The following is a 24,055-nucleotide window of genomic DNA, read 5'->3' as shown; positions in this document are numbered from 1 at the left end:
AGGGACTGCAATCTTGGAGTCAAGTTTATTTTTTAGTCATTGTGTTCTCGCTATTGTGTTGGCCCTTATTGTGAACTGGCAGGTGATGTGTGTGTCAGTCAGTTCTTCCCCTTTATTCAAGAAAGTGACGAGTTTGCTGCACACAATGGTTTTCAGTTAATACACAGCTTTGGGGACTCCCATGGTGAAAGGGCTGAAGGACATCGCTCATCTACAAATGCAGCATGGGCTTGTCTGAAGCACGCTAGCTGAAAAGCAGGAGCAGATGATGTTGTCAAACTGCACCATGTCACATATAAAGATCTCTAATCGTGTTTTTCTCCTGCTTTGAGGCCTTATTTAAGCAATATGATATTTAAAAAATCATAAAGAAATAAAGAGTATAAATGGGTCACATTCTTCTATGACCAAAGCGTGTGCTGTTTCAGAAAGAGTGCTCAGAGTGAGGAATGCTCTTACTGTGACACAAAGAACATGTTTACTGATAGAGCATGGAAATTGATTAAAAGCAGAAAAGCGGCATGGAGTGAATGTAGATGGAGGGAACAGAGAGAATGGGAGGAAAGAGGAAAAAAATAAAAAAATGGAGAGCACTTCATCAGTGATGACACTTGCGTATTGATGGCGTCTCTTCTGAGTTGCAGTCCCCACCGTGACTAACAAGGACAGCCACTCATCATGCCAACCGGCATTTAAAAAGCTCATGTGAAGCACCTTTCAGCCAGGAATGCCTGTTGAACAAGATTATGCGGGTAAACAGAAAGCAGATGTTGTCTGCGCTGGGATTTTCAGTTTCTGACGTCCACCACAACAGAAAATTCTATTAAATTTTATTTATAAAGGCACCAAATCACAACAACAGTCACCTTAAGTTGCTTTGTGTTGGTAAAGGCGCTACAATAACGCAGAGAAAACTCCAACAATGAGACGACTCCCTGTGACCAAGCACTTGGCAACAGCGGGAAGGAAAAACTCCTTCTTAACAGGAAAAAAAAGCCGGAAACAGGCTCAGGAGGGGCAGCCATCTGCCGTGACCGGGTGGGGTGAGGGGAGGGAGAGAGAAGACACACTGATAACAGTCTCCAGCCACCTGTAGAAACGTAGATAATACTTTCTGCATATCTAATCCAGTGGTTCCCAGCCTGTTTTCACACACAGGATGGGCAAACTAGGCTGAAGGTCAAAGTGAGGACACCAGGTTCAAAGCCAGCCCTTCTCCTGATTTCCAACAACAGAAAATGATTTTCAAAGAACACAGCCGACACCTCTTGAAACAATACAAAAGTGGCGGCTGCCAGCGGGGGCTTAATTCCGGCCCACCATCGCTCCTCTGCTGGCTCATTCCATCCTTTAACCCTGGGAGATGGTGCTGTCATACTGCTGGACATGGGCCCAGGGTGTGAGTGAGTTTAACTAAACAAAAACACTCCCACCTCTGGGCCCGAGGACTCGGGACCCAGTCAGATCTCCATTAAAAAAAACAAAACAAAACCCAGCTCTGGTTTGAGTTAACATGCATTTTTCCAGCTCATTATAAACCTGGAAAAATATCTGAGCATGTGGTTATCTTCACCTAGTTAGGTTTTGATAAAACATAGGACGCCTGAGTTTCTGTGAGATGGTGCTGACCTGGACTGCTGTGGACACAGTCTGACACTAGGTGGCAATCTTGCTCTGCTTTTGCGTTTAGTATAGAGGTTTGTTAACGATCCGGTGCAGGAGAGGATCAGGATTCTTAATTTCTGTTCCTATTTGTCAGAAACACTGTTGTTTTCCCACTACATTTATAGCTACTTTATCTAAGGAATTTCTCACTGGCATTTCTTTAAATTATTCCTTCAAGCCCCAAATTATTACAATTATTTGGAAAAATGTACTTCAGTATTTTTTTCTGCTGTCATACTTCATTGCTTCTACCCCTTATGACAACCAAATATATATTCAGCTGTGGTGCCCTTTATGTTTGGGAGTGTCCTTAAGAGGGGTGGATTGAAGCAGGGGGACATTCCCTGCATTACTGAATCTTCTTTAAAAAAAAAAAAAAGAAAAAGGAAAAAGGGTGGCGTGAAAATCCTGCAGCCGCTGCTTTCTCGCAGGGATGGCGGGGGCCAGCCTGCCTAATTCCTCAGATTAAAAGCAGCAGTCGGGTGGCCGTAGGTTCCAGAGGCAGCATGAAGACAATCTAAACAGCATCATGATTAGAAACGTACAGAGCATGTGGCTTTCATTAGCTACAGGCTGAAAACCACAGTACAACTGAGGAGCGGGGCCTCAGCAGTGTGCCTGCCAATCAAACAAGCAGACATGTTTTGACTGATGAGCTTTCCAGAATACTGATAAAGACATTTTAGTGGTTAAATAGAGCAAAACTGACATGTCATTACATAAACAGTGTCTCTTTTATCAAGTGCTAGCAATTTGATACAATCTAACACATCATTTTAAATTAGGCCCACGTGGCGCGCGCCATAATGAACCAACAAACTGATCACCGGTTTTATCACATTCACTGCAGCAGACGGTGTAGCAGAAATAGTTTTACCTGATTTTAGACTGCTCAAAGCTCAAAGACACTCAAAACAAATGCCCAAAAAAATAAATGTGATTCATAAAACCTTTCCACTGTGTTTACAAATACATATAGTGTCACATACAAAATTTAGGAGAGCAGTAAACTTCGATGTAGTCTTCATCAGGTGGTCAATAATTTACATAAAGTGCAAAAATCGCAAACACAGAACAAGTAGGAATGAAAAAACAAGCACATTAAAGTAAATTTACAGCTTTGTATCACAAACCCACACATCAGATTTGAAAAAAAAAAAGACAAGACTTGCCCTGAATTTGGTACAGTACAAAAGTCAGTACAGTACAGGAGATGTAAACATTCAGCTGAGATTGGAAAGAACATGAAAAAAACAAATGTAGAATAATTTTATCATAAATAAAATGCCTGGGGGCGATGCTGTTCCCTTTATTTATTCGACTTTCAGTTTGTTTGGTGCACGCTTCATTTTCTTTGGTTTTGTTGTTGGTCTGGGGGAGGAGACCAGAAGGGGGCTAGGAGCTCTTTGCCCATGTGATGACGATAACACAGAAACTGATGACTCCCATAATCACGCCAAAGACCACGAGTAGTGCAGCCTGAAGGAAAAAAAAAAAAAAAAAGTGAAAAAATTACCAGATTACCTCAAAATATAATGTATGCAACTTCATCGCCAGATCTTCTATTTACGGAAGAGCTCATTTACCCCAACAGAGTCGAAGGACCTGAGGGGCTGCCTTCTGATTTTGAGGTAGAAGATGCCCGGAAAAACAAATAAGAGGCAGCTGGATGTTGTTGATCCTGAGGAACAAACAGGAAAGGCTCATGATAGGAGATTTATAAACTGTTTGAGCAGGACTCCAGCCATTAATTATGTATGAGCAGATACTGCAGTTCTAGCCAGTACAATCAATAACTGTGGGCTACTGGGATATTGGCAGCTTATAATGCCTGTTCATATTTAAAAGGTTACAGGTAAGGAAATAAAAATATATCTATAATTTATGAACAACATAATATCTATTGCTCCCCCCCCATATGTTAAAAGTATTTTCAAAGCACCACATACCTACTACTCCAAACACATTTCTGATATCAGGCACAAAGATGGCGAGTATCAGCACCACACACAGGATGGTTAGAGTTGCAGCGATGTGGATCAGCCAAGAAAAATCACGCCCCCCGAAAAGCATCAAAATCGCAGCTTTACGGGCCTGCAGCAAGCACACAGACACAGACAATACTCATTCAAGCTGAAAGCACTCGAGTGTTATTGTAACTAAATGTCTTAAAGCAGAAAGAAGGAAAGTGAAGTAATCTGCTTTATTGGCAGCTGTAACACAGTAACAGAGCCAGACAAATTTCTAGACGACAATAAATTTAAATTGATAAAGTTAAAGAGTAAAAAGGTGGAACTGAAAAATAAAACCATCTTGATCACAATAACAACATAAAAATGATCAAAAAAGCCTTCAAGTATTTTCAGTTCAGTTCTTCAATTTTACAGTTGAAGCACTAAACAAACCTGTGTGAAAAAGCATCTATTATTATTATTATTATTATTATTATGAAGCAGGTCTACTCACAGGGAAGTGTATAAGTGGCACAGTCAGCAGCACAGACAGGAGGATGGCCAGTCGAACCGTTATCACCATGATGTCCCGGGGCAAGTATGCATCATAACTGAGGAGCAGCTCGGATTCCACGTGAGCTAAAAGTTAGAAGATGAAAACGGTGAAGGGACAATGCTTTCCTTTGAATGAAAGTGTCCCTGCAGACTTACCGTAGAAGGTGAGGTAGCCAAACAGCGCAGAAATAAAGTACAGCAAGAAGCTGAGGCTGATGCCGATATTCGTGACCTTCTGCATCCTGGTTTTGGTAGGTCTGAAAGACAAAGCGATAATAATGCACTCACATGACAAGCACCTATTATGGTCATTTCCAGCTCCATATTTTATTCATAGACTTAGAATAGCTTTAAATGATACATAACAATTATAATTTATCTTATTATCCTATCCTGGGCCTTGGTGTAGCCCCTAAGTCGGGTCATTTAACTCTTCTCCACATAGAAAGCAAACTGTAGGAAATGCATGCAGAGGAGCCTAAAGCCTGAGCTTCTGACTCACGCATGCTCTAACCTCATTACTTGAAACTTTGCCGTGTTTAATATAAGCAGCCATATGACAGAAAACAGGCAAAAATAGTAGAAATAAACGTGAAGCTGACCGATCCAGTTCGCAGTAGATCGGCAGGACAGCCGTGTGGCACAGAAAGGAGAAGGCCATGGTGGGGATGGCATAGGCACTCTGCAACACAAACACACACACACATCAGTCAGAGCACAGCCGTCATTAACAAATTAACAACCTACTCAGTTACACTGGAGGGAGGAGGTAGGTGGGTCAAGGTATGGTCCTCATAGTAGTAATTACTGCTTAGGCTGCTAAGAGTGAGGATGCAAATCGAAAAGTGTGAACTTTCTGAACTTTTCTTCCACTAAATGCATCTTATACTACGAGTAAGCATACATCTATAGTGCTGTGTGAGCACATTATAGGAAACGGTCGAGAAAGTGTAAATCGGTGTCACGTGTCAGCTGCGTAGTGTGCTTGAGTTCCACGCGTACAGGTTACACTTCACAGGTGAGAGTGTGACCTGTCAACACAGTGGAGCAGCTGCAGCAGATCTACGTTTAACAGCTTCTCACTGCCACCTCAAAGCCTCCGCGTGTTCAGTGCCGAGGAAAAACGCTGGTTTCCTATACGTACCTTACTAGAGATGACGAAGAGTTTTGGAGAACACTCTGAGTCAGAGGAATTTGATATCTGGAGAAACAAGGTGAGAAAAGCGAGCCGGTTATTTCTAAGAAGAGATGAGTTCAGCAGTGCTGCTGCAAATAGTAAAGCTTAATTTCAAGCTTAAGGGAAACAAGTATTCTAATATAGCTCATGGCAGGTTTTTTGTATGGTCTGTTTAATTCCTAAAGGTCAGAGTTGATTTCCAGGATCAGGCAAGGTCATCTGGACTTCCTGTCCTTCAGGAACAGCATCAGTTACCATACACAGATCTGTGCAGCCCTCTCTGGTCCTCATCAGCCTGTGCAGACACAATCAGTAAGCTCAATCTCCTGGGCTTTCCTCTTAATCCCGTGCCCGTGACCTTCTGGACCATAATGCACCAGATCTGTGTTTTTTTCAAAAGAGTATTTATGTGCTGAAAGAAATGCTGTTCTTACCTTGAAGGCACCTGAAAGGGATGTTATATTGTGGGGCAGTGGGCAGGGGATGGACCATTTCTTGACCACGACCTACACACGAGATAATAAATAAAGTCAAAAACGAAAAAAACAACAACAAAAAAAACCCAGATGGACGTATGGAGGTTCGTGTCAGAGCTTACCACAACTGCAAAGTACAGCATGAATAAGAAGGCGAGACTACTAGTGTATCCCAGGAAGCCTGTAAGGACGGGAGAAAGATCTATCAAGAAGCAGCCAAACAAGAAAAAAATAAATAACACGCTTGAGGATCGCTTAACGTACCAATTTTAGGCAACAACGACAGAGGTAGAATGACACAAAGTGTGATTATGATCAGAAGCAGCCTGCCATCCTCATACCAGGCATTTCTGAAAAATAAATAAATAAATGAATGAATAAAAACAGCAAGAGCATGAACTATTACAGGTTAACACTGAATTAAGCCACATGTTTTATTATCAGGTCAGGGATAGGAGAGAGTATTCTTCCATGCCTTAAGATGGGCCGGCTCTGGAAATTTGTCTCCATTTCGTGCTCAAATACAGAGCGACAGATTCATCATGTGGTACGAATTAAAGGCTTTAGCTCTTGCAAACCATAACAATTATGTAATTCACATGCAAACGTTGTGTCGCTCCATCAGATGAGACCGCATTTCACTTGCTGGGTTTTTGGAGAGGGGGAATAATATTTTCCTTTGCCGAGGGATAGCCTTGGCAGTTCATTCGAGATCGGGGAGTAAAACGAGGAGGAGGAGGGGGGTGGGGGTGGGGGGGCTTGGCGTTCGAGGTGACACATGTGGAAGGCATGCCGGCTCCACCGGGGTCAGTCGAGACGGGTGCTGCCCGGCTCTCTGCTGCGGGTTGTATGCGGGGGTCGTGAGGGACTGGCTCCACCGCTCTTTATGGGGGCTTCCAGAGTCAAGCAGCACCTGCTCTGACAACATCAACACCCACTGACCCCTGTTTGGCAGTTTCACAGCTGTGGCGTTACCATAGGCGCTGATGGATTTGTCTCCGCGTCTACACCGTTTCTGCCCTGTAACTGGATGTCAGCGAGACCTCTGCTCTGACCTAGACTCTCTCTGGTCCAATCAGGTCTGCTCCAAGCCGAGTTTACGCGAAGCATTCGACCCAATCTTAATTAAGGCGAGGCCGGTTTATTTGCACAGCACTTTTCAACAAGAAGCACTTTAAATTAAAGAACAAAAGCTCTCATTCCTGCAGACATTTTTGTAAAAAAAAAGGGATCTCTGGAGGCTCCAGGCTTACTGTAAAGGCACAGGATACCTAGAAGACCCATGAAATGTGGAACATTTCACGCTATAACGAGATGCAGGATAGCTCTCGGTTAAAGCCGGAGCACGACTGCCAATGAGTCAATCTCGAACATCAGCATAAATCTGGCCCCGCACAATCCCAGATCCACAGCTGTCCGTGTCTTTGGCCTTGAATTTAAACGCGATGAGAGAAGCGGGACACACGCAGTCTGTTAGCAGCAGCGCAGAAAAGATTGAGCGTGACTTTGTTTTCGCTCTGCCGTATTATGATAAATGAGCCAGATAAAAGAAACGCGTTTTAATATAAAACAACTCATTTATTTGGGCTTTGATGGAATCGAATGTGCGCGTCTGTTAACATCTCAAAGCCGCTCATTAACAGAAATGTTTTGTTTCCCTCAGCAGTGAGCTGTAATTAGAATGGCAAAACTGATATCCCCTTGTATCAGTCTGATTCCGGGGAACATGTGTGAGAGATTTTGCGGGGTGGGGGTGAAAGGAGAGCACTAATACAAAGCAGCTGTGTGTGGAAGATTCAGATGTTGACGGATAGGGCTGAGAGCAGCTACAACTCTTGCTTAAACCAGTGTGGCCAATAATAAAGTGATAGAAGTTACATTCTTTGCCAAGGACTTCTCTGCAGGCATGTCCACGCAGACCAATGAAAGGCACTGGCTGCTGCTGATAGGTGATGAATGGCTCTCGTATCGGGAATACATTTCCTGTGGGCATGCCTCACGCTACACGACAGACAGAGAAAACATTAGCAGAGTATTTTGGTTTAGCGAGAGAGCTTCCCCGACATTATTCATGCGCTTCTTATTGCCCGACTAATTCCAGTTTGTGTAGCTTTGTGGTGCACAAGTGTCAAATTTGACTTATTTAAAAAGGCCAAAAGGTATAATCTCCAACATCATGGGAACAGGAATGACTCATTCTTTATCTCAGTGCAGCTAATTCAAAAGAATGACTTTGTTCAACCCGCAGCTGTGACAGATTTTGAGCTGAATTTCCTTTTTGGCAAACGAGGGAGCTCACAGCTCTGGATATACCCACCCTGTGCTGTCTGCACTCAGGAGGCTGCTGATGGCTGCAGGAAGCTCCGACTTCAAGATGAACAAATAGGATGACATGGCTGAGAAGCGAGAGAACAGAAAGGGTTCAGAAATTGAGTGTTTAATAAAAAAAAAAAAGAAAGAAAAAAAAGCCCATAACCACACCAAACTACTAAATCATAAAAACAGCAGATGAATGTGTGCTGTCACAAGCAATCACAACTTGCTGTGTGAGGATGATGAGCGTTTTTCCAGTGTGAGGAAATAGCAGGGTGGGGGGGGGGGGTACTACGGCTCCAATGCAAACGGGTGGGGCAGGCAGCTCAAGGGGATCACCGGCAAAGCCCTTGGCATAGAGGAGCGGACATTATGCAGGACTTCCAACTGCCGGAGATCGCGAGTAGCAGCCAGGACGAAGAAGTGTGAAGGGGGGAGGAATGCTAACAATAATGATCTCTGACGCTAATCCAGGTACTTCTCCCCCCTTCTCCACCTCACTAGGAAACAGGATACTTCCCTGTATGCACAGGCGACCAATCAGAGAGAGAGAGAGGGGGACTGGGGGTCACTTTTTGTGAGTATTAGTAGCCCCAAAAACTTAAATAGGCAAGCAAGAAAGGGGGAAAGAGAGCATCGTCAGAAGTGAGCACGTTTGGTAGTCAGATGCGCTGTGTGGCCAGTTTTAAAGGGAGATAATGTTAAGGGATTTAGATTTGTGAAGCCACACTAGCCAGAGTCAGTTGGGCCCTTATTGCCCCCGGGGGCAGATCTTGCGCTTGCTGTTAAATAAGCCTGGCCTTAATCCCCCAGATCCTGTATTTGTTTATGAAAGAAAATTCCCCCAGCAACCCTTCGGCCCACACAGACGCACGGACATTCCCTCTCTGAGAATAACTGCAGACATTTTATGTAAGCGCTCAAATCTGTCAATAAGATGTTACTCTGAGGCTGCAGGGGTTTTTTTAGCCGATTAATCAAAAACGTACCCTGGGAGAGTTCATCCGTCAACTTAAAGAAAGCATGAAAAAATTTTATATTATATGTATAGTTTTAAGCCACAGACAAATAAAGACATGCTGACAGAGATCACACACAGCAGACATGATGCAATGGTTTCGTTCGATGCAGCTGGTTACTGTAAGTATAACACCACATCTGTGGAAACTGCTGGTGGGACAGTATTTGCATCTTTAAAAAAAAGCAGGGAGGAAAAAAAACCCTGAGTGAAGAGAAAGCACTGCCAAGTGGTAAGAAAACGTATTATAATAATAAGTACGTATGTAAACTTCAAGAAAAGTTGACCTAAACCTTCTGTGTGTGGTCAGCAAATAGCGGCAAAGTGTGCTCAACAAAGGACAGAGCCACTTTCATTTCATTAAGGACAAGGGCCGAAGCCGGCTGTGAGAGCCCTGGGCTGGTCAGTAATTAAGGTCAATTGGCCCATCAGCCTTTGGCAGTGCAGATGAATGTTTACCCAGAGTGAGGCTAATTGCACTCTTATAAAAGGGGCCCGGGGTATAGACAGATGCATGCTGGAGTGCTGGCTCTCACACTCTCACACATACTGCCCCCATGCTGGGAAAACCGCAAACATACCAGAGGGCACGGCAATAATCCACTCAGCCGTGCCACTAATGACTGCAGAGGAGCTATCACCTCAGCTCTCGACTGTCTGGGAAGCACGGTTTGTGGCTGAGGAATGACAGTAAGAGAAAGAGAGAGAGAGAGAAGTGAGGGGGTGAGGGAAATAAAGGGAGGGGTCCCATTAGGCTACTCCACACACAGACAGTGGGAGTGGGTTTACCATCAGCGATCAATTAGAGGAGAAGTCGTGTTTCAGGCTCAGGGGAGGAGACAGCGGCTGCAGGGTCAGAGGTTATCAGGGAATCCAGATAATAGCCACACAGGAGGATGGCTGTAAAACCCCCAGCCATTTGGGCACCAGCAGGAGGCGCTATCTACCTCCAAAATAAACTGACCATAGTCTGACCCTGCAGCACTCCTCACCCTCTTCACCACCCTTCTCCTATAAAAACCCACAAAAATCAGTTCCTGTCCAGCATGTCAGAAATGATGTATGTAACTGCACATTGAACCGGGGGCTCACTTACCACCGATATTTTGGATAAGAATAGCGATTCCAACCAGAACCTAAAAAGATAGTCAGTGTGAGCAAGTTCTCTGGTCACGGTGGAAAAACTTGTATAAACTTTTTGGCAGGGCAAATGTGCAGCAATCCAAAAATCAACACTTACTTTTCCTGGTTTTTGTAAGGCTTTCCCTCCGAGGTCTTCATATGAATTGATACCTAGAGCCAAGAAGAAGAGAAAAAAAAAGAAGAATCAGACATGAAAACGATGCCAGGATGACTATCACATCACAAAATTCTTCATGGAAAAATGGGTGGGACTCAATAACCCACATCCAGAGATTATCTGGTTTTTATCTCCTCTCTTTGCTCCTGTAAAATATTATTTAAACATCATCTGAAGTTTCTCACAATGTGGATACAAATAATAAGTAAAAGGAACAAGGAAAAAAAATCAAGTGAGGGTGTTTAAATGTAACAACTCTGGATGAAGCCCACTGGATACACCCACAGGGACGTGTTACCTTGCATCCCACCCACCTGTTTGGTCACAGAGCTTCAGCAGGAGGTGTATAGAGTACGCAGCCAGGCTGGACACCAGCACCAACAGGATACTGGAAAAAACGTTTCTCATCATATCTTTACAAACACGTATCAAATTGTAAAAATAAACAATAGGAAACACAGTTTTAGATGCTCTATAGGAATTATAACAAACTAATCCAGATATCGTCTGGGATACCAGGCGTCAAGTCATGCATTTTTCTGCCTTATGCACCGAGAAGATTCTTACCAAAACCCAACTATTCCAGTGCTAGCCATGGCATAAGCTAGACCCAGTATGCCGCTGCCCATGATTGCGTTCATCAGGTTAAACACGGAGGAGGCGAAGGAGGCACCTCTGGCTCTGGATAGCACAGCTCCCTGCACATATAACACACAATATAAATAGAATGCAGAAAAAGATGCAGCAGAAGAAATCTGATTATTTTGTAAGAGCCTCAGGAAGATTACTCATGACAGTATTAAGAACAACTGGCTGGCCCTGATGATGGATGTCATGAAAAGAGCACAGCAGTGGCATGGAGGATCAGGGAATGGAAATGGGAATGGATGGAGAGGGATTTGAGCTGCTGGCTGTGGGACAGCTGCCTGAGCTCAGGATAAGGGGAGCTGCCCAAACTGCTTGACCTCTCTAATGGGGGATATCCTGGACAGAACGAGTGGCAACTCTTGTGTCAGTGTCACAACAAGCTTAGATTGAACTGCAGGCTGTTGCAGTTCCCCCTGTTACAGTACTGAGAGACAGGAAGTGAACTAAGACCCCAAATGAATAAAAATACAAAGTAGCTGGAGTTTATGGTAAAGCATGGCACACTGAGGTAAAGCTTATCCCAGCTTGCACAGGCTACAATTTAACACAGCTGGAAGCAAAACAAGAAGAAATCAATGATGGATGTTTGGAGACAAAGTTAGAGAGCCAAAGCTGAGTTGGTTTGGACGTGCAGAGGAGGGAGAGTGGATATATTGGACAAGGAATGTTGAAGATGGAGCTGTCAGGCAGGAGAAAAGAGAAAGACCACACAGATGGTTGATGGATCTATTCAAGGAGATCATGCAGAGGGTTGGTGTGACAGAGGAAGATGCTAAGGATAGGGTGAGACCGAGGCTAATGATCTGCCATGGTGACCCCTAAAGAGAGTAGCCAAAAGAGGGAGAACATGTTGTTCTCAGTACTTTGGAGACATGTGTACGTCCAGATTGAGCCGCATGTTCACACCATGATGACAAAATTTATGGGAACCCTCAGATACTCTCGAACACAGAAACAACAACACTGGCCAGACACTATGTCTTGCTTATATTTGAACTCTAACTCTATATTGCTCACTGAAATCAGCCACATAAACTAACAAAATCAAGCTAGAAAGAGTTTCTCATTACCTTTAGACAGACACGCTAAAACTTCTAAACTCTCTAAACATACATTATATTAAAAATGGCTGTTACAGTCATTTTTAATACAATGCTGTAATACAGGTGAAAGTCTTTATAGGCATTATCAGTGTACTGTTTTAGCTTCAAGTAGCTTCAGCAAATAACATTAAATTAATCTAGTCTGTCTCTGACATCAAATCAAAGAATTAGTGGTTCAAAGGTTGAAATATGATTTTGGTTTGTTGTTTTTTCCATTTTCCCCTGAATACTATTAAAATTGCACATTCTGAAGAGGTGCAGATGGAGACACTTTGGTTTCTGCAGAGTCTTTGCAGGATTCATCAGCAGCTTTGAGCAGTCCGTCAGCGTATATGTGGACAGCTGATTTAATATAACCACAACAACATGCTCAAATGAGGGACTGACAGTAGAATTGACCATTTACTTAACATAACTGTGAAACCATGTTATGTAATTAAATCACGCCTCTCTTTCACACCAACCCTCTTCCTGTCCTTGACTACATCCATAACCTCCTCTGAGGTCTTCCACTTTCCCTTTTGCCTGGCAGCTCCATCTTCAACATCCTTGGTCTAATATAGCCACTATCCCTCCCTCCAAACCGTCTCAGCCTTGTCTCTGTGACTTGGTCCCTGTGATGTACTCATTTCTAACTCATTTCTAATCCTGTCTATCCTGGTTGTCTCCAACCACTCGCTTCTTCACCTCTCTTGTGTCCTGTCTGTTCCTTTGGATTTTTAACCAATGAAATACTGAAATAATGCCAGTATATTAAAAAAATCATATATTTGTCTACTTCAATTTTGGACATAATTTATTTGCAAAAAAGAGACAAAGCCCAAAGGAAACAAAGTTAGAGATTAGCATGAGAGGGGAAAAAAGAAGAAGAAAGAGAGGTTCTGGTGTTGGGTGTACTTTCACTGCAAGTGCTGACACAGGCAGAAAACAGATGAACAAGCAATTCAAAACAAACACGTGATGTTTTTCCTGGACATTTTGATAGCCTGATTTAGTGACAACACTACAAAAACCAGCCATTTTAACTGCTGTAGTTCACAGTTTATTATTAAATTAAACAAAAAAGTCACTGTTGATGTTTGACTTTTATTTTTTAAATTTGGACCATTTAAAATATGTTTATTGATATGTGATTTTAGATTTGTTGCACTTATCGCCAGATTTATCTTGAAAAAAATTATTTTTTTTATCTGAGATTGAAAATGTCTCTTGGATAAATAAAGTTATATAAAACACATAAATTGCACACATAAATTCTTCCTTGTGACAGAAACACATTTATTTTCCGTCTCAGACTGTAGATTTTAGGTAAGCAAGTCATTCAGCGCAGTTTCACTTTTGGGACTTCGCCTGTTGTTTTACCTGTAACAGAGGTGCAGTCTCTTCGGTGTCCCGGGCGGTGCGTTCACGGACCACGTCCACATCGTTGTTGATGCTCATTGTGGGTGGGGAACCGAAGCGGGAAACAAATTTATTAGCTTAAAAAAAAAAAAACCCTCGCAGATTGAGAGGAGACGGGGAGCCGCAGAGTTACGATACCATCTCAAACTCTCCTCCTCTAAACTTGTCAGCTGATCACTGTTGATGTTGAGTCACGTGCCTCTTATTTCCGTCGCGTTCTACACGTCAGAAATCACACCGTGCAATCACAATGCGAGTCTCTGCTCGCTTGACCAATCACCGCTCGACGGTGGTCGAAGTCTTATGACGCAGTTGAAGCATGCCTGTAATCGGAGGATGTTGAGGTGAGCTGTCTGGATCTGAATTTTATCGTTAGTAGTTAATTGTATACTTTTGTTTTAAGCTTTGTTCTGATAATATGAATGTTTTTTCTTTTCTGCCTGATTATTACGGCGTTATTATGTTTGTAGGTTTCTCGGCAGGATCTTTGTATCTGCACAAACTCAAAGGAGCCTGAATCCTGCCGCTGTGCACCGCTGCTTTTGCTCTGCAGCGTATCCTTGCTTGGCTGTGAAGCCCATAATGGAGCCTAAACTGTACCGACCCCCTCCAGAGGTCCGGGGTATGACCTCTCTGGACAAAGACGCCTTCACACAGACTATTACAGTCCCTGCTCTACGGGTGCCCATTGGGGTCTTAAACAAAGTAGTGAAAAGCCTAAAAAAGTCGAGCATCCAGCGCCCTGGTGTGCCCAGGGTGGTTCAGGACAAGGAGCAGAGTAGTGACTTTCGCTTGGTCCTGTTGGACCCTCGCAGAGTCTCCTCGCTGAGCTCCTTCAGTGAGACTGAAGCTGAGGCTCTGAGGTCGTTCAGTGTCAGTGAGGAGCTCCACTACTATGAGCTGAAGCTGACCTATGACAACCTGAAGAGCGAAGAAGTGCTGGAGGCTGTGCTTCCCCAAGGTCAGGATGTGACCTCTGCGTTCAGTCGGGTGGGCCACATCGCACACATGAACCTGAGGGACCACCAGCTCACATACAAGAACCTCATAGGTGAGAGGCTGCTGCCTGGACAGGGTGGAGGTTTTATTACAAACTGAAGTATCTACACGTCTTTCTGCTTATTTATTCACTGTATTTTTTTAATGTGTCACCCAAACTTAACACGATTGGTGCTACTGAACTGATGTGGGTACCCCTCTCTGCAGGGGCCCTCTGTCTAAAATTCACGATGACTTATAAATCTGACTAAATACAGCTAACAGAAACAGTGGATCAGCTGGGATCACCCACCATTTCCAATTTTACAGTAAGGCTTTTTTTCTGCGCCTTCTCTTGCAGGTCAGGTGATCATGGACAAAAATCCTGGTGTCACCTGTGTGGTCAATAAGACAAACATAATCGATTCCACTTATCGCAACTTTAAGATGGAAGTGCTGGCTGGAGAGGAGAACATGGTTGCCAAAGTATGTGTACTTCCACAGAGCCCCCTGTTTCACACTTGTTGTTATTACATATGTTCAGTGCACAGGCTAATCACTGTCCCGATCCCGATCCAGGTGAAAGAAAACGGGGTGACGTACGAGTTTGATTTCTCTCGAGTGTACTGGAACCCTCGGCTGAGCACAGAACACCAGCGGGTGGTGCAGCTCGTCAAGCGCGGCGACACTGTGTTTGACGTCTTCGCTGGCGTCGGACCCTTCGCCATCCCAGCTGCTCGCTTAGGTGCCAGCATCTTAGCCAACGACCTCAACCCAGAGTCCTACCGATGGCTGCAGCACAACTGCAAACTCAACAAGGTGGAGAGCAAAGTTAGAGCCTTCAATCTGGACGGCAGGGCGTTCATCCGGGGACCTTTAAAGCAGGAGCTGCCTGCACTGATGAGGGGAACATCTGCCGTTCATGTGGTGATGAACCTGCCTGCCTTAGCTCTGGACTTCCTGGATGCGTTCAGGGGCCTCCTGCACCACCAGGAGCATCCTTGTGACGAGAACCTACCTACAGTGCACTGCTACGGCTTCTCCAAAGATGATGACCCTGACACAGATGTGGTGGAGAGAGCTTCCCGCAGCCTCGGATTCCCTCTGAAGAACCGATGCTCTGTGCATTTTGTGCGCAACGTGGCTCCCAACAAAGATATGATGTGTGTGAGGTTCACACTCCCTAAAGACGTCCTCTTTGGAAGTGATGCTGAAGAGTCAGGTAAGGAATCACTCCTTCTTATGAGGCCTTAAAAAAACAAAAACAAAACAAGAACAACAAAAGAGCCCAGCTGATTCTGAGGGGATCAGATGGGAGGAAAGACTCATATACAGTTTATAGCAATTGGCAGATAGGGATTTTTCCAAAAGAAAAGGCTCAAACATCCCATATATGTAGGAAGAAGAGGCATTGAAAATAAACAAGAGGAAAGCAAGTTCAAGCATGTTTGTCTTTCATTATGAAACTATTTCCTCGGTTTTCTGTCATAACATTTTAAGTTCCCACTTAACTTAAACATTACTTAGCCCATGGTGTGAATTTTGCATGCATGGGGATGATTTCTGTGACCATAATTTAGACACAATTAAAAGTAAATATACTGTAACTTTTTTAAAATGAGAATAACACAAGATAAAGCTACAAAGCATGAATACCTGTGTTTGCACTGTTTTATGTGCTGAAATTCCAGAGCTAATTTTCAACGTTGGCACAGAGATGGTTTCTATGATGTTTTTTTCTGTTTGTCTACAGAAGCCATTGAAGAACCAGCCACAAAGAGACAGAAGTGTGAAGAAACTACAAATGCAACGTAAGGATAAATATCGACTTGGCACAATGAGGACCAGCGTAGGAGCTGACTTTATTTTTTATTTGAAGAAGTCACGGCTCAGCTTCTTTGTGACTAAATCATTTGCATTTTGTTTTTTTGTTTTTTTAAATTCTGGGTTGCGTTTCATTTTAAAATAAATCTGCAAAAAGACAGACAAAACCTCAGTGCTCATTGCCATTTATTTAAAAATAAAGTTTGCACAAAATATAAAAAATGTTACAAACAACATACATACAAGTCAGAGCACTCCCCACCCACAGCAGCGTAGTGGTAGTAGTGCAATATTTAAAGTCTTTTCAGTCACATTTCTAACTGGAGCAGCTTCTTCAGCCTTTCAGAGGGAACAGCCCGCTGAACGCGTCCTGGATGGCGCGATAACACGCCAAAGCTGAGGTGTATCCTCCAGCTGTGTCCTGAGTCACGGCGGCCCGCACGTGATTCAGATACCTGAGAACACACAGAAAGCTCTGCTGAGTAACGCAGGTTGGATATGTTAGAAATGCCTGGCTGGCACCCCGAAGGCTGCTTTTAAAGACTTTTCCTGTGAGTGTAGCCTGAGTTTAAGTTTATTTTTGAAGTATTTTTTTCCCCTCCTCCTTCTCTCTGGTACCTTTTGGCCCTTTGATGAGATCAGCAAAGACGGACGTAGACATACACCAACAGTGGAACACCTTGTGCCTAAAAGCCTCTCCGACATGGCTCTATTAAAGTATTATAGCCGTTTTTTATTTTTTCTAAGTGCTTACAGATGTATCCTGCCAAACCTCCTTTGCAGGGATCTTAAGCAAACGCAAACGTCACTGTTTATTTTCACAATCGTGCACAGGCAGAAAAAACAGTCACAGTGATAGCTGCCTCTCTACTTAAGTGCTCCGTCCCTTCCCAGTCGAGTAATTTCTCAAGTGTGTATTGTGCGCTTAAAAAGCGAGCTGTACCGTTTTCTCTTTCGTGTAACTACAAAGCAAAAAAAAGCAAAGGCCGCCAGCGATCCAGACAACACGTAGCCTTCCCCATCAATACTGCCCAAACCTCTCACGCCCCCCCGTCCTGCCATAGTCCTGACAGAGGCGTCTAAAGCCCTCACACGAGTCTGGCTTTGTGGCCCCTGTTCCTGTGAGCTCGGGAAACTTCAAAGTGAAAAGTGAATCAAGAGCACAGACAGCACTCTGATTTCCATGCTCATTCAGGCTGCTTTACAGAGAAACCTAACACCTGCAGGGAGGCTCAGAGAGACTGACAGAGCCGAGGTGTATGTGAATGAGAGATGGATGAGGGGGGAAAAGGTGTTGGCGATAACACTCGCTGCATAGATCGGATTTTGCTTTCTGTTGTTCCTAAGAATCCAATAAAAACATTGAAAATGAAGGTGAAACATGCTTGGTAGCATGTCTGTGACACTGAAAACACAAACACCTCACAACATAGAGTGAAAATAACAAGGAGGACAGCACAAAATGTCAACCAGACGGTGCACACAAAGACCACTAGAGAAACGGCACACAAGTTCAAAACAGGAGGCCCAGTGATTAATAATAACTTCATTAGGCCCAAGCTGCTGTAGCCTGTCCTTCAGAGCACTTGAGGGAGGTCTTCTCATATGGCTTCCTGCATCAGATGAGTGCTATCTATTGATTATATTGTACTGGGCCTTTTTAATGGTGAAAAAAGTGGGCTATTTACAGCCTGGCTAAGTCTGCTCTTCCTGCTAATCTAATCCCCAAGCTACTCATGTGGTCATTCCTTCCAAGAAAGCTGAGAGCTCTGTGTAACTTTATACCTGCCTGCCCCTAAGGAGGGAGAGAGAGGGAGAGAGCGCAGAAAGAGAACATGAAGGAGAGCAAGGAAGAGTGTAGTTGAGGGGGTTGGGAAGTGGAAAGAGGAAGGAGGGGAGGATATGGGGGGGGGGAATCACCTTTGGGTATCATCATCACAAACCCTCTTCTCTTAAACTAACCCTGCCTGCCCTCCGCTCACCCCTAACACCCGAGGTTAGTTCAGTTCTGCTCCATTAACTCAGCGGCTAATATCCGCATCTTCCCATAAAGGCTAGATGTAAGTGAAGCTGAAAGATAAACTTCACATGACTGTACTTGACAGGACGGACCAGCAACAGAAGACGTGCAACAACAAGAATACTTTTTCTTTTTTTTAGCCAAACACCAACTTACGGAAAAAAAAAAATTACTTGTGAAACAGACGCTTTGCTCCCCTCTGAACACTACTGCTACACTGTGTGCACCAATGCTCCTTCACGCCCCCCCCTCCCCCCCCCCCCTCTCTCTCCGAGGACTGGACTGCCTTTTGTTTCGCAGGGCGCTGAAACCCAAGCCGTTTCGGCCGGTAACATCTTTCACTCTCCGGGCCCCACTGGAGCATTAGCTGCAACTCGATATGGGTCTTTTCAAAGCTTCGTATTATTGGGTAAATATGGGTCACTTTGGGCTCGCCCATTATGTCGCTAAGGGGGAGGCGGGAAAAGACGGGTGCAGGTGATGAAGACGAGTGAATGACACAGTATGACACAGTGTGAGTGTTAGGACTGCAGTTGTCACAAGGGAATATGTAAAGGGGGGGTCGGGGGTTTGACTCCAAGAAGTGATGTGTGTTATTTTCTCCAACAAACGTATCATGACTTTAAGTAAACAATACTGTAATATTCCCCATATGGAAAACTCCTTCATATACAAGTCTTCTAAGAGTATAATTTACACAAAAAGGTGGAGCCTTTTGCAGTTTTTTCACACAGCAAGATTACTTGATTTCTTTTAGCATTCACAAAGGCATAACAGCTGATAAGTGCTTGCATTATTTTTCAACCTCTGACTCTCACCATCTGCTGTTACCCTTTGCTTTAAGAAGCCATGTGCGGTTGGATCAAAACAGTTCAGAGTTAACAGTGTTTTTTTTCCACTTGGGTCTGGAGCTCTGAATACCTGGGCAATGTCTCCTGTTAATGCTAATAACCATCAGAGGCTTTCCTGACGGGACCCCGAAAAAGTATTCTCCACTCCTGCTGCCTGGAAAACACTGCAGAGCCCCATCTCTAATTCAAAGTGAAAAGATAAGTGGCGAAATGTTCCGGCGGGTTTCTGCGTGATTTCCAGCTGAGAATGTGTGGCTCCTCTTTGCGTTTGGATCAGGGACGCCGCTCCCGAGCGAAGGGTGTTGGGGTTCTTCAGGGAAATGGCTGCGAAGCTGGGACCCCGGAGGGGAAAAACTACAGATACTACAAGGAGGTGCAGGCTGCGCTGGGCCTCTTGTCTAGACTCCATGTGTTGGCTAGAATTGGATTAAGAGGAGATGTGTGGAAGCCTGAGCTTGATGGAAAAGAAAAGAGGCCTGTAATGCCACAGTGACTATTTCGCCAAGCAGACACTTAATCAACATACAAACCACAAGGCGGACGCACATGACAGAAGAGCAATCTGAATCAGCCTTAAACAATGCTCACTGCAGACCACTCTGTGTGGTCTGGCTGCTTTCATACATTCTTGTTTACCATACGGCAAGTTTAAGGAGCGAAACAGGCTCCTACATACACGAAATTCTCAAGTCTTGACTTCTTCCTACACTACTGACCTGAGAGCAGAGCTCAGACTGACACCTGTCTGATTTTACAGACCTATCGCTGATCCGGGGTCACCACTTGTTTTTACAGCACCAAAGATCAGATGCTTTCTGGATTTAGCCTGTCGTCAACGTGAATCACGGCCCAAACAGGGTACAATGACTTTCAGGCTGCCTGGGAGATAAACTCTGTATTCAGCTGAACCGACACTGGAAGGGGAAAAAAAAAAAAAAAAACATCTACAGATAAATCAATAAACTCTACCCCGTCTTGCTCCAAGGACTGGAGCCTCATTAGCTATGTTTATTAAAGAGATGGAGCTTAAACTTTGTGTGTTGAATACACAAAGAGGGCAGCGGACAGGCACGGGGCAGGCTACTGCGTACTTCTAAAAGGCAAGTCATGAGTCTGCAGGGCGATGGTATGAATGTCCGGAAGTCTTCCTTTAGCGCTTTGCTCCAGCAGCAGCAGTTGAGGATTCCTGGCCTGGGAATGATGGGAGTTTGGGTGGGTAAGGGGGGGCGGGGGGTACAGAACCACACACCTGCCAGATGATTTGTCATTATAGAGGGGTCAGCACTCAGCTGTCACCCCCTAATCACCCATCCAACCCCTCGAGTCACCACCCCCCCACCTCCACCTTCACCCACTAAACTCCACTCTCCAGTCCTCCCAAAACACCCCCTGCATTCCTCAGGCAGCTCCGGTTTCACTCACAGCACTGCTGCTCAATCTGCCCCTCCTTCCCTACACTCTGCCCTGAGAGAAAATGTACCCCTGTGAGAGAGACACACAGCACACTGAGCGCATTGTGTGGATGTGCGATGCGTGCTCATGCCCCCCGTGTGCGCGTCTACACGATTCACATGTGCTTGAATACATGTTTATCCAACGGCAGAGCTGTTTGTATCGATACCGAAAGCGAACCGTTGGAGCCGAGTTTTTAAACCAGAGGAGAATGTGTGAATTGGTCCAGGCTGTGGTCTAAGAAACAAAACCCCCGCAGACAAGCCAAACACAGAGAACTCTCACAGGTATACTATATCTGTCAACAGCAGTCTTTCATCACTATGGGTCATAGGTCACACTCTTTTCCATTGAATGCAGCTTCCTCTGGGACATGCAAGTGTGTGTGAGTGAGATCCTCGGCCATTATTCTATCCACCGTCTACCAGATTATCTCAAGTTGTGCTCCGTGAGTGTGTCTGAGGGGGGCTCAGTGCGGTTACATCATATCCTCAGACGCATACAAACCCCTTATCCATTATCATGCGTCTTATCATCCCCACTGAGGGAGGAGAGGGAGGAGAGTATTGCTAACACTTACTTTCTTAAGGAGAGAGCATGTTTAGAGTGTTAACAGAAGCTTTGGGTGACACCTGACATTAACGCTTATAGAAATACATTCTCGTGTGGAGTGACTGACAGCCTGTACTCTAGAAGGCAGCTTGTTGCTATCAGTGATAATTAAGAGGTGCGCTTGTTTTCATTATGAAGGGCAGCATTGCTGAGGTGGCCACCATAAAAGCAGATAGTGCAACTTCTGCCCAAATTCAGCCACACTTCCTGGACTAAGTCATCACCTGTCACGACTCATCTTGAGCTCTTAAGTCTTGGCCCTGCACCTCCTATATCCAACCTGATGGGGGCAATAGAGGCTGGCTGACTGGCTAGGCCGCCACCTTCACAATTAATTGCAGCAGCCTTGAGAAGTGTATAAGCATCACACACACACAGACACACACCCCTCAAGCCACTGACACACAGAGCATCTTTCTTTCGTCTCCCGAGCTGCCACTTGATAACTTTGCCCCCTGGAAAGCTTAGAAGAAGAAAGAGGGAGAGGGGAGGATAATGACATGACATCAGTGTCATCGTTAACCAAATGGGGCTGTACACAATGGAAGCACATATGCTGACCAGTGAATGGCTGCTAGCACAAGACACACCCATACACAGAGCAAAAGGAGCCTTGACAGTTGGATGTAACATTCAGTAGATAGATCACTGATACACAGAGGAAGAAAAGCCTTTTCCCATGGGAGGGGGGTCTCGTATGCTGTTATCAGTTACAAAAGACCCTGAGGCACTGGTAAAAAGGCAAAGAGGATTTCAATTAGGAAGAAAAACAAGAAAATAATAAAGAGGGAGAGACAGAAGGGAAAAAAAGGAAAAGGAAAGGTACCACAGGAGGAGGGTTTAATTCATACGTCACAGTGGAGAAGTACCTCCTCCCCTGAGGTGTGTGTGGCAAGTCCCCACAGCTAAGCCCCACATGACGGGAGTTTGTTTTGTTTCTCCAGCTCTTAAGAGGGAAAAATGAGCCAGTTAATCCCCCCGTACATTACTGGACCCTTTGCCCCAGGGGTGAAGAGCAGAGGAGAGGCGCAGAGTTCCAGTCAGTCTGTGTCTATGCATAGTTATGAGCCCCATCAGACTCAAAATCAAAGCGTGCAACCCTAGACAGTGCATGGATGCAAACCACTACAGAGATCAGTGTGTTAAAATAGGCAGGAGACATCACCTCACCCTCCACTGGGTGTTGACCCTGCCGCCGCTAGGCTGTGATACAAATAAATCTGAAAGCAAGAGAGCCTGTTATCCTTGGAGTTCCCTGCTTGTCGTTGTCTCCTTTGCTGGCAGCGAGTAGCCTGACTGGGCCTGGCCTGGCTTGATCTCACAAGGAGACTGCTGGTCTGCCTCCAGAGGGGAAACAATAACACTAAAAGCAGGCCTCTTTCGAATGACCAGAATACACACTAGACAAACGGACCTCCCCCTTCGGTCGTTCTGTTACGCTCCCTCCGTTTCCGCCCGCTCTTTGGGTCAGAAATGACTCACCCGCAACTAAAAAGCTTCTAGTCAACTACAGTGCATGCTTATTTTGCCTCATACTTCAAGAGAAAATCAATATTTGCACAGATCTATGGGAGGGAAAACAATAGTGATGTGGCCTCCTCCAGCTCTGTCTGTTAATGGTCTGTTTACTGAGGCAGACAGGATAATGGTCTGGGTGTTGGCTGGTGGTGAATCAGACGGTGGCCACACTCCACTCAGTTTCTGATATAGTTAGTAACAAGAAGTGTACGCATCTGTGTGCGCAAGGAACTTAGACTCTAAGTAAGGTGGTGGATATGTGCTCTAAATAAAGATGGGGCATTCTGTTGACACAGACAGGTTTGCAAGTCAAATAGCTGGCCTCAGGCTCCCACACTTTTATACTCTTTTGGTTATGCAAATTTTAAATCTGTGTGTCTCATGGCTGCAGTCAAGCTATCAGATCTAAGCTGTGGAAACACTTGAACGGTCGTTGAAGCACTTCATTGAACTATATCGTTATTAGCAACGCTGGATCTAGTAACAAGACAATGGCACGTGCATTGAATGTGTCGTATAGGAGAATAGAGGATATCAGATCTCTGGGAAACCAGGTCCACTTTTAGGTCTTGGTTATGGTGACAACTCCAAGGTATTTGAGAAACAGCCCCACTGTTATGCAAGAGCAAAATAAACCGTTTCCCATAAACGGTATTGTTTGGCAGCATCAGAGAATATTGTAATTGGCGCAGTGAGAGCAAAATATGGGCCTTGAGACATTATCTAATAGTAGTAAAAGTAGATCAAAGCCCACTGCTCTCGAAAGAGTTCATCTGAGGTCACACTCACCGGTGCCTCACTCTCCAGCTCATAACTTAAAGCATCAAAGCTGTGTTTGTGCAGGAGAGAGTGTGAGAGTCTATGACTATTTGTGGCCCAGAATACAAGAGTCTCTCCAAGGTGCCATCATTCTCCTCCTGTCAGTCTCAGCACCCTGATGTCCTGGTGCTGCACCTCAGTCCCCCACGGTCAGTGACCTCTGACCCCACCCCCTGCCCTTCCTGACCCATCAGATGGATATATGCCTTGCAGGGCTCAGAGAATCTGGGTTACATGGTAAAGCTATTCATGGCTGTTTCTACAGATTCCTCTGGAGCGCCTCGCCTCTGCATATTGAGAGAAAAAGAAAAATATCATGGCTGACTTGCACTTTCATTGCAGAGTGAGAAAGGAAAGCAGGGAAAGGAAAAGA

At 44.7% G+C, this 24,055-nt stretch overlaps 3 protein-coding genes across 5 annotated transcripts in view; 1 reads left to right on the top strand and 2 right to left on the bottom strand.

Moving 5' to 3' along the window:
* Nucleotides 1-851: 851 nt before the first annotated feature.
* slc38a6 (solute carrier family 38 member 6) lies at nucleotides 852-13,809 on the bottom strand. Of its 2 annotated transcripts, XM_063499970.1 has the most exons (17): nucleotides 11,024-11,053; nucleotides 10,771-10,844; nucleotides 10,397-10,449; nucleotides 10,253-10,292; nucleotides 9,738-9,833; nucleotides 9,128-9,149; nucleotides 8,143-8,221; nucleotides 6,090-6,175; nucleotides 5,948-6,006; nucleotides 5,784-5,855; nucleotides 5,317-5,373; nucleotides 4,775-4,854; nucleotides 4,329-4,429; nucleotides 4,132-4,256; nucleotides 3,615-3,759; nucleotides 3,252-3,346; nucleotides 852-3,144 (listed from the first exon to the last, which is right to left on the bottom strand). In XM_063499970.1, the coding sequence occupies exons 3-17, from the start codon at nucleotides 10,435-10,437 to the stop codon at nucleotides 3,061-3,063; spliced, it is 1,182 nt and encodes a 393-aa protein (XP_063356040.1). In that variant the 5' UTR covers nucleotides 10,438-10,449; nucleotides 10,771-10,844; nucleotides 11,024-11,053; the 3' UTR covers nucleotides 852-3,060. The 2 variants fall into 2 exon arrangements, with proteins under 2 accessions (XP_063356040.1, XP_063356039.1); XM_063499969.1 differs by lacking the exons at nucleotides 9,128-9,149; nucleotides 9,738-9,833 and adding an exon at nucleotides 13,570-13,809 and having other exon boundaries at nucleotides 11,024-11,154.
* A 123-nt stretch (nucleotides 13,810-13,932) lies between these two features.
* trmt5 (tRNA methyltransferase 5) lies at nucleotides 13,933-16,545 on the top strand. The gene is made up of 5 exons (XM_063498869.1): nucleotides 13,933-13,952; nucleotides 14,079-14,659; nucleotides 14,948-15,072; nucleotides 15,166-15,808; nucleotides 16,340-16,545. Exons 1-5 carry the CDS (start codon nucleotides 13,945-13,947, stop codon nucleotides 16,399-16,401), a joined length of 1,419 nt encoding a protein of 472 aa, XP_063354939.1. The 5' UTR covers nucleotides 13,933-13,944; the 3' UTR covers nucleotides 16,402-16,545.
* A 33-nt stretch (nucleotides 16,546-16,578) lies between these two features.
* Nucleotides 16,579-24,055, bottom strand: part of mnat1 (MNAT1 component of CDK activating kinase) — a 32,377-nt gene continuing 24,900 nt past the window's right edge. For both annotated transcript variants that reach the window (XM_063498959.1, XM_063498958.1), the window contains one exon: nucleotides 16,579-16,865. In XM_063498959.1, coding sequence (XP_063355029.1) covers nucleotides 16,745-16,865 — 121 coding nt within the window. In that variant the 3' untranslated portion in view covers nucleotides 16,579-16,744. The remainder of the gene's footprint in view (nucleotides 16,866-24,055) is intronic.

The sequence above is a fragment of the Pelmatolapia mariae genome, linkage group LG16_19, assembly GCF_036321145.2.
Source record: "Pelmatolapia mariae isolate MD_Pm_ZW linkage group LG16_19, Pm_UMD_F_2, whole genome shotgun sequence".
NCBI classification, from domain to species: Eukaryota; Metazoa; Chordata; class Actinopteri; order Cichliformes; family Cichlidae; genus Pelmatolapia; species Pelmatolapia mariae.
Note: the sequence above shows the minus strand (reverse complement) of the source record. Positions and strands in the feature narration are given on the sequence as shown.

Bases quoted from the DNA above. Each gene is read 5' to 3' on its own strand.
- slc38a6 (XM_063499969.1), bottom strand. From the start codon at position 13,647: ATGAGCATCAACAACGATGTGGACGTGGTCCGTGAACGCACCGCCCGG. The intron at 11,155-13,569 runs GTAAAACAACAG...TTATATGTGCAG, and splicing joins AGACTGCACCTCTGTTACAG to GGAGCTGTGCTATCCAGAGC. The intron at 10,450-10,770 runs GTGGGTGGGATG...TCTTGGCTCTAG, and splicing joins GAAGCTCTGTGACCAAACAG to GTATCAATTCATATGAAGAC.
- trmt5 (XM_063498869.1), top strand. The intron at 14,660-14,947 runs GTGAGAGGCTGC...CTTCTCTTGCAG, and splicing joins CACATACAAGAACCTCATAG to GTCAGGTGATCATGGACAAA. The intron at 15,809-16,339 runs GTAAGGAATCAC...GTTTGTCTACAG, and splicing joins AAGTGATGCTGAAGAGTCAG to AAGCCATTGAAGAACCAGCC.